A 17,150-nucleotide genomic window follows, 5' to 3' on the forward strand; every position below is an offset into this window, starting at 1 on the left:
TAGGGTCCTTGACACCTGGGTGCATTTTTTTTTCGGTGCCTCCCTGGTGGGTGTGACAATATTGCTAACCGCTCCCCTTAACAAACATAACCCTTCTAACCACACCCCTTTTTTTTCTCCACCTCTTTGAGCCCCCCCCCCCGACTTCACCATGTAACATGTCACTCACTTCCCACAGTGCCAGCTTTGTCTCTAAACAGCTTGACAGTTCCAATTTGGGCCCAAATAGGTTGTCTGTGATACCTTTGCCTCCCCAAACAGCATTACACTAAATGTGTCCATGACATTCATCGCGGAGAGTGGCAGAGCCGTAGCTAGCTCTTTTTGCAAGAACAGACAGGTTATTTTGAGGAAAGTAGGTAAATAAATAACAAGGAAATTCATGATATCAGAACTGCAGAGTTTAAAAAAAATAATGGTAATACAAATTTCCCCAAACCCAGTCGTTTATTCACATTTTGGCATTGAGGGTGTTACAGCATAGCTCCCATCAATATATATGTACTGAGCCTGAAAGTGGTATATCACAACTTCCATCACCACAACTTCCATGACCACAACCACAACAGTATAACTCATATTATTTTATAGTGATCTGAGGGGGGTACAGTCCACCCCTTGTCATTATAGCAGGATACACAGAGACGGTTGTGCGGCAAATCTCCCATCACTATATACCGAGCCAGACACTGACAGTGGTACTCCCGATATCATATCAGTATATTAATATATCTTTTAAATTTTATGTTCTGAGCCATTGATTCAAGCTTCACTAGTTTTTACTAGGTAGCTGTATTGTGTTCAATGGGGATATTATTAAGGGCCAGTTTAAGTATATAAAAGCACCAGCTAGAAGAAACTATGAAAGGTTAGCCCATCAGAATGCTCAATTAAGAATGAGAACATTGATTCATCACGGATCAACAAGTTAAAAATTTTATGGTGTAAAGAAGGTTAGAATAAATAAACAAACCGAAAACCAAAGTACGATCAAGTGACAAGATGCACATTAGTATTCATGGTGGCACACCCAAGGCCAGCAGTGGCACCCAGATTGCATTGACATGACTTGGCCAGTACCCAGGTTGCATCCACACAACCTGCAGCAGCACCCGGAATTGCATCCACAGGACTCTCCCCCCTTCTCACTACAACCCCTCCCCCACCCTTCTCACTATCTGCCCCTTCTCCCCTCCCTTTTTTACTTCATTTGAAATGCATGCAGCTACACTGCTGAGCGCCGGGATTTGACATCATGTCACCGTGACGGAGACAGAGGGGCGCCGAGCGGTTGCTGAAAACTTTATCAGCCGCCTGGTTGCTGTGCACTCCATTCACCCGCCTCAATGTGGCCTTGCCTCTGTAATTGCTCCAAGTCTGGTGCTTAGCACCAGAATTGCTTCCATTTTTTAAATGATGGTAAGCAAGTGTTTTCTTTTAACAGAAGACAAAGTATGGGTTAAACCTCTTGAACCAGTAGTACTAACAACACTGTATTAACATATGTAGGGATGAATGTGGCCCTCTAAAACATAATACAATGTATGTGGTGTATTATGGTTTAAAAATGGGGCATGGGGGCGCCAAATACTCTGGGTATGGCCCTGATCACAGGTGTTCATAGTTATCCTGATGGCTTAGTCATGGAATGTTTCTCTATTGAGGATTAGATAATTCAGTTTTATGATATGTGATATCTTTCCATGTTAGGGAGAATGAAAAGGTAACACTTTTCCACATGTATTCATAATCGGGGGGTAGTTATATGGTTAGTATAATTTACTTTATTAGGTACGTCATGCTAAAACACAATTTTTTTGCAATCATGTTTTTGTTTTTTGTTTAATAAAATTTATATTGGACATTTGGGGTCAAATGTATTTAAAAAGTAAATTTAAAAAAGTAAAAATATATAAAAAAATTTAAATTAAAGACAATAAAGTAAAAACTGATATAGATATATATTTATGTTTGATGGAATATCCAACTTTGATTAATATTTCATTTCATGTTTTATTCTTCTATTACTTAAAGTAAATATATTTTAAATTGCCTACACTTGTGACTGTCTTTTTCTTTATGTATGTGTGTTAGTTTAGAATAACAGCTTCTGCAGATGATGCACTATTATTTGTAGGGAATCCTGACAAACTATCCCATTGATTCTCAACTCAATCTAAATTAAAAATTGAAATAAACTCTGGTAAGTCAGAACTCTTTTGGCTCTCAGGTACCACCTCCTATAACAAAATCTGGATTTTAAATGTGCTCAGACATCTATCAGATATTTAGGAATCCAATTTCCAAGACATCCCCAACAACTGGATCTTGACTGGGAGAACTAATTTGATCACGGTGGTATTGGTACAATTGGAATGCTACGTCTTCTTCTGACAGAAGACCCCAAAACATCTGGAAAAAAATATCAAAATGAGGCAAAAACTTACTGAACTAATAGAGGACTGAATCTTCCTAACATTAAAACATGGCTTGCATATTAAGATTTGCAAAAGACTGGATAGAACACATATCCACTGATACAGATGAACCAATGCTTGAGCCACATTTAGACCTCAGATAGCTACTCTATGCCGCTAACTTATTTATCCTGCCACACTGCTGCTTCATCACGCCAGTTGGGCAGTATGGGCAGGTGTGTGTATAAGTGCACCAGTCTCATAAGTCTTAAACCTTAGGACTTACACTGATGTTTTTATGTTATGAGGCATGTCAGTGAATTGCAGTGAACGTGATCACATATGTTCTGGCGGAGTGGAGGAATCTTCTTTGCCTGTGTATGCTATATAGATCTGTGTTTTTTTCCTATGGTTCCAGACTTATGGGAAACCCTGTAGAATGATTACACATTTTCAACCTATGAGAACTATGTAGTATTATTTTAAATCACTGAGTCCAGCATCGTTAAAAAAATCCGCTATGAACCATGTCTCTGCCTATCTCTGCTTAAAGTATCAGGGCTGATTTTAAACAGTTGTGTTTAATACAGGCATTCAGCATGCAGGGGCATATCTAAGAGACAAAGAACAAACGAATGCTTTTTAATGATCCATATGTGATAAATGTGAAAATACTGAACAGCAAGTACAAGGAGTGCAGTCATACATTGTGGAATATTACACCAACAAATATTTGTTGTTTCTGTATATCCTGCACATATTTGTTTTTCCTTTGAAATACCTAATGTCATATAAAGGACACCCTGAAGTGTCAAGAACTAAACTGGTTTAACCAATAATAAGTAGATTTAGCACAGTATTCACATCTTATTTGCACCATGCAGTTAAGAGAGGCCCTGCCATGGAGAGCAGCTTGACATCCAATGAGTATCATACTCCTCAACATTTGAAGTGTCCAAATTGGGACACCTGTTTTGAGGAGCATGGTGAGGGGCAGAGGGGTCCTTGGCAACAGCAGTGACCTCTATTAATCTTTTCATCTTCCTGGGCCTATCAGTGACCTGAACTTATATGTTTATTTAAATCCTCTAGCTGCACTTTTTGGAAATATTAAAAAAATATACTTTTGCTTAGATGGTACGTGAGTCCTATGATGCTTGCTATAATATCATCATATATCTTTCTATCGATTATGCAAAGGTTCTTAATGCTATGTTTGGTGGAAATGTCCATTATTGCCTGTGCTAGTAGGCTTTTAGGTTAGCTGCCACTATTAATCACTTAAACCAACTCCAGAAGTGGCTTTATTAGGGGTGATGCCAGACACTATTTCTTACAACCCTTATAAACTTGTATAATGTTATCTGTTAAGATAGTTATTGCTACTGTTTCCAACATAACGATTTATGATTATGCATATCTTACACTGTATAAAAAAATGCGATATTTAACAAATCATATTAATAACAAAATAGCTACTTATTTTACAATTTAGGCACATTGATTCTTAACCCAGACATAGGGATTGTCTATAAATGAAATTGTGTTACATTACTCACGTATAAACTGCTAGATATTATGTTGTTAGATTATATATACTGTAAAAATGTATTATCTGAATCTCCCAATGTCTTCCTACCTTCTCCGCCAACCGCTTCCATGAATCCTTTCCTACAGCTCATTTTCTTCTCTTGCCTCTTCTTTTGTTGTTTTCTTTCTTGGTCCGCTTCACCCCAGTATTAGCTAGGCTGACCTGGCCTAATGGAGCACTTTCTGAAAACGGCAGAGCCTCTCTACACACCCTCTCCGCAATTGAAGGAATGGGGAGACGCTGTACACTTGGTGCACACTGTGGCTCTGCCCTTTTAAGAAGGTACTTTCTGTAGCAGAAATAATCTGAAGCCAATTAATTATAATCAGTGAGAGTGCTTACTTCACATGCGTACAATGGTACAACTGTATTCTATAATGTATAGTATGTATTAGACTTGTGCATTCAGATTTGTACAAATTGCAAATTTACAGAATTTTTACAAATTCAGCCAGTTGTAAGAAGCCACAACAACAAGGCCACACCCACCACAAAGTAAATAAAGCAAAATGCTCAGAATTTTTATTTTGCATAGGTGGGGAAAGATATTTCTCGTGTATACCCTGAGCCAATGAGGACTTTGACTTTAATATTTTAAATAACTATGCCTATAATATATGAAACATCCCTAATACATTGTAGTACTGTTATATGGATCCCAGCTAACCTCATTTTATCATTCTTGCACTAGAACTTAATGGTTCAATATTATTTATTCTCTATGTATAAATAATCACCAGCCACAATCTAACTTCCTGCTGACATTTATATACCAAACAACTGTAACCCATTCAGTCCCCTATAGATCTACCGCTACATCCATAAAACGCATCTAATGACACACATATGGACGCACCGTTATGTCCTGACCTTCTTGCACTGGAGATCAGGCTGTAGTTTGACAGCCTGGACTCCCCCTGTCAACAGAAGCTGGCTTTCTGCTGCCCGATCTTCTGTAACAGCTTCCGGCGCAAACGCGTGATCGGGCATTCCCTTCCGGGTCTAGTCACTGCTGACGTCACCCGGAAGGTCATCAGAGGACAGGATATTCCGTGAAGGGTCAGTATAGACCCTGCTGGAATATCCGATCGCTCAGATGAGGCACAGACACTGTGAACTCTATGCAAGTCTTTGGGGATAGATAAAATAACAAAACTGGTTAGTTTTTCATGTTACTCTGTGACATATTTGTATTTACATTTAGATAACAAGGATACCCACCCAGCAGCTGAGAACACCCTGCTGTATTTACTATTGTGGGCAGACCCAGAAAGTTTAACTTTGTGCAGGTGTATTTCAATTAACCTGCTGCTTTCCACAAAGAAAATAAAAATGATTTAATCCCTTAAGAACAGGCTGTTTTTTTTTTCTTCTATCCTTTGTCACCAAGGCTGTTTTAACACTTTTGCAGTGCTCTTGTTTAGCTGTAATTTTCCTCTCTCTCATTTAGTATACCCACACAAGTTTTTTTCTCAGAACAAGACAGGCTTTTTTTAGATAACTTTTATTTTTTATTTTGATCATCTAATTTCCTATAAAAAAAATATGATGAAAAATTGAAAAAAAACCACCTTTTCTCACTTTTATTTGAAAAAGCTAATAAAAAAAGCTAATAAAAAACTTGCTAAATAGATTCTATTTGCCATACCCAATGTTTTTATGTATTTTTGCTTTTATAGGGCAATAAATACAAGTAGCATTGTGCCCCCATGTGTTATTTGAGAGATCTTTGAAGCTGGCCAATTCAATTTACCTCCATCAAACCGTATAGTTTTGAAAACTAGAAACCAAAGGTATTTCAAATGCTGGGATTTTACCCCTTCCATGCACACATTTTACCTCTAGCCTTTGCAAGTAATATTTTTTTATTGCAAGTGGTAGTAATTGTACTTGCAATACATTTTTGTTCCTGCTATATGTCACTGTCAAACAATAACCCCATATGTGTTCAACAACATCCCCTGAGTACAGTGATACAACCCATGCAAATGTTTGTTGGGTTGTTTTGGAGGTAAAACACCACGTTTGGGAAGTGCACATTTTCCAACTTGGAACTTTGATATTTGTTGCTTCTGCCTCCATTGCCTAATTGGGCCATCTTTGAAGCTGGCCAGTTCAATTTCCCAATTAAACCATATATTTTTTAAAACAAGACACCCCAGGGTATTTCAAGTGCTAGTATTTTAGCTCTTTACATGCACTAATTCTACCACCAGCCTTTGTGAAATTTGGTGGTAGTCATTTTTGTGTGTGTTGTAACACACATTGTACCTCATGTATGAATTTGTAGGTCCTTGTGTATGTCACTGTCAAACAGCACCTCAATATGTGTTCAGCAACATCCCCTGAGTACAATGATACCACCCATGCATGGATTTGTTTGGTTGTTTGGAGGGCTAACATTTGGCCACATTTGGGAAGGGTGCATTTTTCAGTTTAGCAGTTTTACCCTCTAGTCATCCAGCCCCCATGTCCTATTTTGGACATCTTTGAACCAGGCCAATTCAGTTTACCCCATCAAACCATTGGTGGTACTTTAACTTTTTCCGTGCACAAATTCCACCACCATCCTTTGTCAAATCTTGTGGTATTGACTGTATGTTTCACACACGCATTGTACTTTAGATATGAATTTACAGCCCTTGGTATATGTTACTGTCAAACAACACCCCAGTATGTGTTCAGCAATATCCCCTGAGTACAGTGATATCACTCATGCATGTTGGGCTTTTTGGGGGCTAAAAGGCCTCAGTTGGGAAGTGTGCTTTTTTTTTTTTTTTTTTTTTAAATGGCATCTGCTCAGTCTGTGCCTATGCCCTATTTGGGACAGTTTTGAACCTGGTGTCACGTCTGCAATACAGCAGAGGATCCTCGCTGCAGAAATTGGGAAGGCGCCTCCTGGCGGAGGTGGAGAGCCCAGCAACGGAACACCGAAGTGTATAACGGACACAGGAGCGTAGCGTAGTACAAATAATCAGGAATAAAAATAATAAATAAAAATAATAAATTCAGGGGTCAGGCAGAAGAGTAGTCGGGGTCACAAGCAGAGGTCAGGGCAGGCAGCAAACAGCAAAGGTCAAAAACTAGCCGGAGTCAGAACCAATAAATATCAAGCAAATTCAGGAACGCTAGTGAAGGCTATAAGGCACTATCACAGGCAAAGGTGAAGTGCATACTGAGGGTTTAAATATCCCTCTCAATCACAGGGTCCTCCTACCCACCTAATTAGGGGGAGGAGGAAAAAAGATAAATGTCGCTTTAAGAAGCGACATGAATATTTATGAGTTAGCCGTTCGCGCATGCACGAACGGCACTCCTGACGTCAAGGTGCGCGCCCCGTCAGGATCCAGTGATCTCTGCGGGGACGCGCGTCTATCCGCAGAACGGACCTGGCGGCGGTTCCCGCCGACGGAACGAGCAGGGGGCTGGACGCGCGGGCTGCGTCTCAGCTCCCCTACCCGCGGGACAACGGAGGAGGTAACACCTGGCCAATTCAATTTGCCCCATCAAGCCATACATTTTTTTTAAACTAGATATCCCCTGGGTGTTTGAAATGCTAGTATATTAACTCTTTCCATACCAGGATTTTTGTGAAGATACAACGCTAATCATAAAAATAAACTTTGCATAGGCTTTTTTCATTTAATTTTTTATGTTTTTGAACTGTTTTGCATTTCCTTGGAACTGAATGGTTGCCCTGATGGCGACAAAACTATTATTATTTTTTTCCATTTATTATTTTTTAAAATATTTTGCTAATCACATTGTGATTATAAAGTTGGGCTCCATTCACTTTCATGGTTGAATGTAGTACCTGTTCTCAAGAGGGTCTATTAAAAAAAAAAATAGTTTACATGATTTAACATTTACTGGTAAAACTTTTTTCCTATAGGGTCGTCTTATATTCAGGCTTTTTCTTTTTTTCCTAAATTAATATTCAGATTTTGGGGGGTCGTCTTATAATCGAGAAAATACGGTATTATCATTTTTCTCACAAGAAGAATTGTCTCTACTCAGAAGGAAACCTTTACAAAATAATTCCTGAAAACAATGTCTGAAGAACAACTTATTACAATTCCTTCTCAAGACTTGTTTTCTCCACTGGTCTAAAGGCCTCCATCTCTAATGGGACATAACCAAGAGACAGAAACGACACTAAACGTTATGAGGACCCTCATGACCCTGCTGGACACCAGGTGTACAGATCTTCGGGCAGCAATTGACACGGCAACAACAACAACAACTCACTCGAACAATGCATCTTGCATTACATACTTAGAAGCCAAAAAGATACCATCTCTGCAATAAAAGCAGAATTCCAATCATACTAAATTACAATGAAAGCCTTGCAAAATAAAATTGAAGATTTGGAGAATAGGAGTTGGGGCACAAATCTCTGATTCATTGGCATCCCTGAATCTGTGGGCCCACATAAGTTAGGTGCTGTTCTCCAACAGTGGGGCCAATTGGGCCCAGAACAGCCACACAAACCACTCAGACCCAGACCAGTCCAAGTGTCGGCCAAATGAATTTACTCCCATTTGCAAGACTCTTTTTGGCAACAACAGGTTTTCCCTTTTGTACCCATCTTGATTTAGCGTTACCTACAATGGTCAAACCAAAATGCTTGATAGTCTAATCCAAGCGGAATCCTTTGTATCTTCTCTTGATTTCCAACTAGACAAAGTACCAACACTCACCACCAACTCATGACTGTGCTGCCAGTCATTCTTCAGGTCCACCACTCTGCCGCCTGGATAGATTACCTTGTCCCATCTCACAGACCATGTCCCTATCTCCACTACACTGTAAGCCAGGCTGTCTCCTCTACAGCCACCACAGTGGAGATTTCCAGCTAATTTATATAGTAACATGAATTTCAAGGCTTATCTTACTACATCTTCGTGGGCCATATGGATAACCCCCTTTTACTATAGAACTCATCCAAGGTAGATATTAGGGTCCATATCACATTACACTGCAGCCAAATATAGAACAGGAAAAGCCAAATACAATTCTTTAATCCAGGAAGTTTCTGACAGCCAAAATGATTATTTCCAACATGGGGATGCTAACCCTATAATGGGATATATATATATATATATATTATATCCATGGAATTTGAATAAGCTATGACAGGTAGCAAAATGATGGGCATTGTTTGCTGTTGCGGCCCCAATCTGGAAGGAATGCCCTCAAGTGACCCCGCAGGAATCCCCAACGCTACCAACGCCTTACGAAAAACACCCAGAAGCTAACATCCCTAGAGACCTTAACCCGTCGCCACCCTTTCACGGCTCTGCTGCACAAGAAAATCCTTAGTAAAATCCGTCAACCCCATCAACTTGCACAGAAAACTAAGGCCCAACAGGCGAGCGGGTGCCGCCGACAGGGAAACCCCCGGCCGATTCCCACCTGCACAAACCACAAACCCGAGCCGCATGAGAAGGGAAACCACCACCGTCCCCTTCAAACCCAGCCCACTCATCCCACATCTTACCATACCTCCCCCAAGTGGCCTTGGACACCGAACCTCGGATCCACTGCATCACTCCTCCAACCCAAGAGCCGTCATGTTTTTAACACCAGGTATATGCACCAATCTACAGGTCACGTTCAGACCCAAACACCGGGGGAAGACATGACCCGTCTATGCTTAAGAAGGTCCCCCAACAACTCGACCGCCACCAGTATGGGGAAAAAGCTCCAGGAAAGCCCCAAATCCACCCTCGGCATACCACCGCATGCCCAAGATAGCCCCAAAACCCACCGACCCGTCAGAATTCGTACAAAGATGCAGCTGGGCATACGAAACCTCGGGCAGCTGCCAATTCGACCGACCATTGTAGCCAAATTATCCCGCAGGGGACGGATGAGCCGTATAAAATGACGAGGCCTAAACACACCCGCAGTTGCTGCAGCCAGCCGCCGACTAAAGATCCAACCCATAGGCAAAATCTGACAAAATTGAACTTCCCCAGCAGTGACTGCAGCTGACGAAGCTGGATCTTCCGCATGCCCCTTACCCTAGCAACAAAACCCTTCAAATCCACCAGATTATCCGCAGGCAGGCGACACTCCACAGAATCAAAAATAAAGAAGCAGAGGCTCAGCACTCAAATGATAAGGTGAGTTTATTTCACACAGGCAACGTTTCGACGCACAGGTCTTTCTCAAGTAAGGCTTGAGAAAGACCTGTGCGTCGAAACGTTGCCTGTGTGAAATAAACTCACCTTATCATTTGAGTGCGGAGCCTCTACTTCTTTATTTTGGATTTATTGAGGGACTTGGTGGTACCCTGGCTCGTGCACCATTTCACTGCTGAGTGCTGCATTCCAACCTTTCTTTTTGTGTGTACTCCACAGAATCAATCTTGATTCCAAGAAAGCTAAGGTATGTAGTCGGCCTTTCCGTCCTATCAGGAGCAAGGGGCACCCCAAAACACCACATCACATCCTGCACTGTTTGCAAGAGGTGAAGTCCCCAGAGCCCCCAGTCAGGGGCGTACCTAGAGTATTTGGCACCCGGGGCGGATCCTGTATGTGGCACCCCCCCACACACACTTTAAAACTACCTGGCCGAAACTGAATATGACCCCCCACACACACCATAAAAAATCTAACACTTTTATTTAAAGTAAGTAACACACCAAAATAGGACAAAACAATTAAATAACAATATATATATATATATATATATATATATATATATATACATATATATGATTAACAGCAATCACATTCCTATCATGCCCAGGCATACCCAGATTCCAGGAAGCACTCGCAGACTTGGCATGATAGGAGTATGATTGCCCTATATACCCCTTCTCGCTCCCTTCTGCCCTATCTACCCCTTCTCACTCCCTTCTCCCTATCTACCCCTCCTAACTATCTACCCTCTCCCTCTTTGAAGTTCACTTACCTTTCAGGAGTCCTGCGGTGGGGGTGCAAGGCCTCTGTCTCCCAGCTCTGCCACTGTATGGAACAGTATAGAGTGATGGGAGTTATGATGTACTTTAGAGCATAATTATATAATGAAAAATACACTGGAAATGGTACAGCATAACACCCATCACTCTCACACACTTACCAATCCACACATACCAATCCACACGCACATACCAATCCACACACATACCAATCCACACACATACTAATCCACACACATACCAATCCACACACATATACTAATCCACACATATACTAATCCACACACATACCAATCCACACACATACACCAATCCACACACATACACTAATCCACACACATACCAATCCACACACACATACCAATCCACACACACATACCAATCCACACACATACCAATCCACACACATACCAATCCACACACATACACCAATCCACACACATACACCAATCCACACACATACACCAATCCACACACATACACCAATCCACACACATACCAATCCACACACACATACCAATCCACACACATACCGGCAAGTTGGCACCCCCCTGATGAGCGCACCCGGTGCGGACCGCCCCCCCCCCGCCCCCCGCTAGGTACGCTACTGCCCCCAGTCCCAATACGAAAAAAATCATGCAGCCATACCCGCCTCCTCCCGCACCACCCACTCCAAAAAGATGCTAAAGCACTTAAAATAAAAACAAGATATCGAACAACCCATAGGGAGGCTCATAGCAACATAAAGTTGACCCTCAGATTGGCACCCCAGTAAATTATGGCAGCTCCGGTGAACCGGAAGCAGGCGAAAAGCCGCCTTGATATCCATTTTTGCCAGCTGGGCTCCCCAACCCGCTGCTTGAACCATCCAAACTGCCTTATCAAATGACGCATACTCAACTCTACACAACTTAGCTGAAATACCGCCATTAACCGAAAACCCCTGGGGTACGACAAATGATGAATTAACCAAAAATTGCCCAGCTCCTTCTTAGGAACCCTCCCAAGTGGAAACTTCCTTTCCATGTTTAATAGGCAGTGCTGGTACTTTGAGGTCTGCAACTTGGTTTCATGCAGAAAATGGTGCACTCAGGCCCAAAAACGTTCGCTATCACTGACTTAGGGTAACTGAGTTCCATTAGGGTGTGAGTCCCTATGTGTGTTAGTGTGAGTGTCAGGGTTGTGTGTTAGTGTGCGTCTCTCTTAGTGTGAGGATCAAGGTGTGTGTTAATGTCTGGTTGTGTGGGTGTGTTAGTATGCTTGCAACTTAGTGTGAATGTCTGTATGTGTGTGACTGTGTTACTCGGAGTTTCAGGGTACGCTTGTGTGATGGTGTGAGTATCAGTGCCTTTGTGTGTCAATGTCTGGTTGTGTTTCTGTCTGTCAGTATCTGTGGGTCCTGGGAGCTAATATGTTAGATTGATATAACATCAATATATACAGTTTTATATTATATTTATACCATACGTAATAAGCTGGGCAATTAACGTTCAATGAGTTAGGATAAATGTTATAGGAGTCTTCCCTGTTCTCCAATGAGTTTCTAATAGATGTAGACAGACTCTGGCTGCAACACCTTGGGATTTTAAAAATTGTCTAATTAACCATGACTAGTTTTTCATTAACAGTCCATGAAAGCTATAAACAGTTGTTAACTATAATCCAGACAACATCAATCAAGTATATTGGGTACCTATGATGAATGTAACAGAACCTGGATTTCTAGAGGTTGCTTGTTGGGGAGCAGTAAGCATGTGTTTCATATCTTAAGTGATGTCAGGGAAATCCACGATCACATCCGAATGATGAGGTCACTTTTTTTTTTTTTTTGCACCAAATGATGATGATGTAAAAAACCCCGCATCACTGTGAATTATTGGGGAGGAGTTAGGGTGTAATGGGGCTGATCTCCACTAGATCGGCGGACATCCCGCGCTCCATTCTCTGCTGCATTCCCGAGCCGGGAGGGCGGGTGCTCTGTCACTGCGGCAATAATGACTTTTCAGGTACTTCGGCTGCTCAGACAGGGCATGTGGGCGGCATTAACCGGAGGATGGTTTCACGATCCCGAGGAGAGTCAGTTTAATAATATCTGCCATTTGTATTTATGGTTATTCCTGCTATCGATGCCTCTCATGATGCACCTGGTAAGTGTCCTTAGTTTTCTGTGCGCGTTCGCGTGACGCGGCTTGCGGGGCATTCATGCGCTGAGGTGTCCCGCAGTTCATTGTAGACACGGAAAGGCTGTCTTGATTCCCATTAACTTTGCTGCGAGAGTTTTTTTTTGTTCCATTATTTTCAAAGTAAACAAATGAAAGAACTCAGCTTGTCCCAGTTGGAGGCTTTTTATTATTATTGTTACACCAGTGCGGCAAATAACATTATGTTCTAGGTTACATTCTTTAACTATCACATTCAGTGCCTCTCAACCTGTGAGTAAACTTGCCCCTTGGGGTGTTTCTAAAGGGTCCAGGGTAGTATGAAACGGTTCTGAGGGCCTATTATTAAGCACTTGGTACAAGTGTGAAATGGGTAAGGTATTTTAATTGACCAGGTTTGAATTATTTTTTTTGAAACAATACTTGTTTGCCGGTATGGTTTGCCAAATCCTTTTTTCTGTGTTTCGCATGTTGATTGCGGTTTGAACACCACCAGCTGACCAGTTTTGTTGCCAGTTTTGTAAATAAATTATGAGGGCAGAGGTGGCCTGGCCTGGCAGGGGAGCAATAGCTTCCTCGGCCATTTCAAAATTCTTTGTCCCCACAGTGTGTAATATCATGAGTGTATTAGTGTGAGTATTTGTAAGTGTGTCTTAGTGTAAGTAAGTGTATTAGCATGAGTGTGTGTCATAGTGTAAGTATGTGTGTTAGCCTGAGTGTACAAGTGCATATGTTAGAGGGTGGGGGGCAAGGGCCAGAAATTGCCAGCTGTCTCCTGTATGAGATGTTGTTTACCGACGAAAAATGTGTATTGGGATGGTTGGAAAAAACAGGTACTGAGGTTGCTTGTCTATAAAAACATCACCAAAGTGTTGCTCATTAGATTTGCTGGATTTCTCATAGATACACAATTTTCCTGAGATATTAGTCTCAGAACTGGGAGAGCCTGTGTGGGCTGGAGCAAACGAGCTGGCTTATTACTAATTGGAGTGTGAATGTGTGTCAAGGTGGGTAAGAATTCTGTTGTTTCCTAAGCCCCTCCTAGGCATGCTTGGATGAAGGGGCACCACCAGGGACCGCTCTGAGAAAGATGGAGGCATGATCCGCAATTTCAAGAAGGAGGTGGAGTTGAGCAAGGTCATATAATGTCATGTTGCATGGCCCCATGGTAGTAATGCGAGCTGCACTGAAGACAGGCTGAGACTTCGGAGGGTGAGTTGCGTTTGTGTGGGTATGATAGTATGTGTGTACCTGGGTATGTTAGAATGTGTGTTTATGTTATTGTGTTTGTACCTTACTTTGTTTGCGTGCATATATGTTGAGTCTGAGTGTCTGGTTGTGTTAATGTATCTGGTTGTGTTAGTGTCTACATGTGTTTATTAGTGTGAATGTCTGGGTATATTAGTGCTTGTGCTTTGGCGTGTTAGTATGTGTAAGTGTTTGATTGTGCACCCGTTAGAAAGAAAATGTAATAAACAAGATAGTTCCAGACTGACTTTTATTTCGTTATTACTAATAAATAATCTATAGGGAGTCTATATTTACACCAGGGACACAATGGATTTAATTTTCTGTAAAAGTATTTTACAGTGATGGACAAGACTTATCTTAGATACAGCTGAGATGTATATATTGGTGTCAATGTTTTTTTTTTGTTTGTTTTTTGGTACTTTAAAATGTCTCTTTTGTGTGGACAGTTTTAAGTTAAAATAAAAGTGTATTATAAAACCACAGAATTAATGTAATGCACAGTACATCAGTTCTCTGGTTTTACAATACATTTTTACTTTACATTACAACAGTACACACAATGAAACATGATAATATATGTTTGCATGCAGGGGAGGGCTAGCAAAGGGGAGAGGGGAAATCCCCCCCCCGTGCTATGCATAAATAATAATTTTGGGCCACTGGGTAAAGCTTTATTGTGTGTTTTACTTATCATTTCATATATATGACCAAAAGCACAAGCAAACCCTAGCTTAAAAAGTACTGTAGAATGAATGTATTCATTGAGTGAGCTGTTTTCTAATGAGACTGGATAGTATATTGTTGCTTCCAAATGTGCTTTAGGTAACCCCCTCCACCTTTTCAGTGCTGTATGTTTCCAACTCTCCATACTTCTGAATAATTCAATATAATAATATTGCAGGTACCTTGATTGATTTCTTTTATTACATCATGACCCCCCAAGATCATAGATTGTAAAATTCACTGTGTTTCCTACCCCGAGTGGCCACCTATATCAGTGTATCTGTTGAGTAAGTATGGTCTATGCTAAAAGAGGCTAAGAACCACAAATCTGACATAACAGATACAAAATTAAATATACACCACAATGGGTTGTATTATTTATATTGTATTATTATATGGCGATATCACAAATATAACACTTCATTTTTGCCATCAACAGTGTTTGCCACCAACTATGTTCACTTCAAGCCTCAGCTGTAGTCTCACGGCAGTGCTATTTGCAGGAATAAAACTAACAAATTACTGGCTGCATCAAATGTTTGATAAAGGAATGGAGATTCATCAGAAGGAAAACCAGAATATAGCAAAGTTAAAGGATAACAAGGAAATCAACAGTGTCAATATCACAATTAATCCCGGTACTTTAAGGTAAGAATTTGCTGAATGGAAAGTCTGCTTACTTTGGCAAAATCAGGGGACTTTTTATGTTGGCTGAAATTTATTATTAAAATGTTCAAGAAAGTCATGTGCAATATACAGTATGTATCCCCTTTATCGTAGTCTTGTTTAATGTCACAAGGGAAAAATACATTTTTATATGAAATATATGTAATACTATACAGTTGGTCGGAAACACAGAAAACGAGGCCAGACCCACACTGATAAGACGAAAAATTTTCATCTGACATTTGTGAGTCCAAATTCACTCACACACTCATTCTAGTTCACTCACTCACGCTTTCTAAATGTTTCTCTACAGCTCTCTAGAGGATAATATGGCACAGCTTGTGACGCGTGCACTGAGGGTAATATGGCGGTGCTTGCAGTGACGTCCTCCATCCCGACTGGAGGAACAGGAGAGGACGTCACTGCAAGCACCGCCATATTACCCTAAGTACACGCAAGGTCGCTGGTGGTGATGCCGTCTTCCACAAGTAGATAAAAGATGTGGGAGGTGGTCGGCAGAGAACGTAGGGAAATATTTAGAGAGCGTGAGAGAGAGATTGAACAAAAATGTTGAGAGTGTGAGAGTGAATGTGGGCACCCCCCGAATTAAAAATGCCCTTAAATTTTCGTCCGAACCGAATGGGCAGGGAACGTATATAGTTGCCCGAAAAAGAATGTTTTCACATGTCTAAACAGATTCTATTTTTTCATATTGTTAAGCTAAACATTTTTTTCAATCCCCTTTGAAAGGAGTTAATTGTTAATTATCTTTCTTGTTTTATGTTTACTTTTAATAGCATTAACAGTGAAGAAGCTGATAAGAAATCAAACAAGCTTGATTTAACTGTGTCCAACCACAGCGGTGCAAAATGGAAAGATAGTAATGGAAGCAGCTCCTCAGACTCATTGGTCAGTATTCCTGATAAATGCCATCTAACCAATCAGTTTAATATAGAGTTTCAGATTCTAATAAAAGCAACATTTAAGGTACGCTCCAGCCTTCATATGCACTTGTGATGTGATGTCTGAGTATTACCTTGTAATTAACACTAAGTGATTAACAATCATCAGAATAAATCAAGGAATTCATTAGTCTTCTTTATACATATAGGCTGTTTCTCTGCCACCTGTTTCCCCTGCTGAGCAATTCGCAAGCACAAAGTACTTTAGACTAGCTAACTCCAGAGCTAACTTGTGCATGGATTCTTTGGGGTCTAAGAACAAGAACATATGCTTTTGGTATTCCCTTCAATTTCATCAAGAGGAGAGGGAGCATTCCTCTGCATCTCTCTTTTTTTTTTTAATTAAAAAAGCATTTTAAGTACCTATATGCATTGCTTTTTTATCACAAGGCTGTCTGGGGCAGTAGACTACCTCATTAAAGATGTCACTATTGATATAATACCAATACCTAG

At 40.8% G+C, this 17,150-nt stretch overlaps 1 protein-coding gene across 1 annotated transcript in view; it reads left to right on the forward strand.

The window, feature by feature from the left end:
• Positions 1–12,930: 12,930 nt before the first annotated feature.
• Positions 12,931–17,150, forward strand: part of PCNX2 (pecanex 2) — a 58,452-nt gene continuing 54,232 nt past the window's right edge. Inside the window, exons 1-3 of the mRNA XM_053459972.1 lie at positions 12,931–13,083; positions 15,509–15,717; positions 16,533–16,644. Coding sequence (XP_053315947.1) covers positions 12,931–13,083; positions 15,509–15,717; positions 16,533–16,644 — 474 coding nt within the window. The remainder of the gene's footprint in view (positions 13,084–15,508; positions 15,718–16,532; positions 16,645–17,150) is intronic.

The sequence above is a fragment of the Spea bombifrons genome, chromosome 3 (assembly GCF_027358695.1).
Source record: "Spea bombifrons isolate aSpeBom1 chromosome 3, aSpeBom1.2.pri, whole genome shotgun sequence".
NCBI classification, from domain to species: domain Eukaryota; kingdom Metazoa; phylum Chordata; class Amphibia; order Anura; family Pelobatidae; genus Spea; species Spea bombifrons.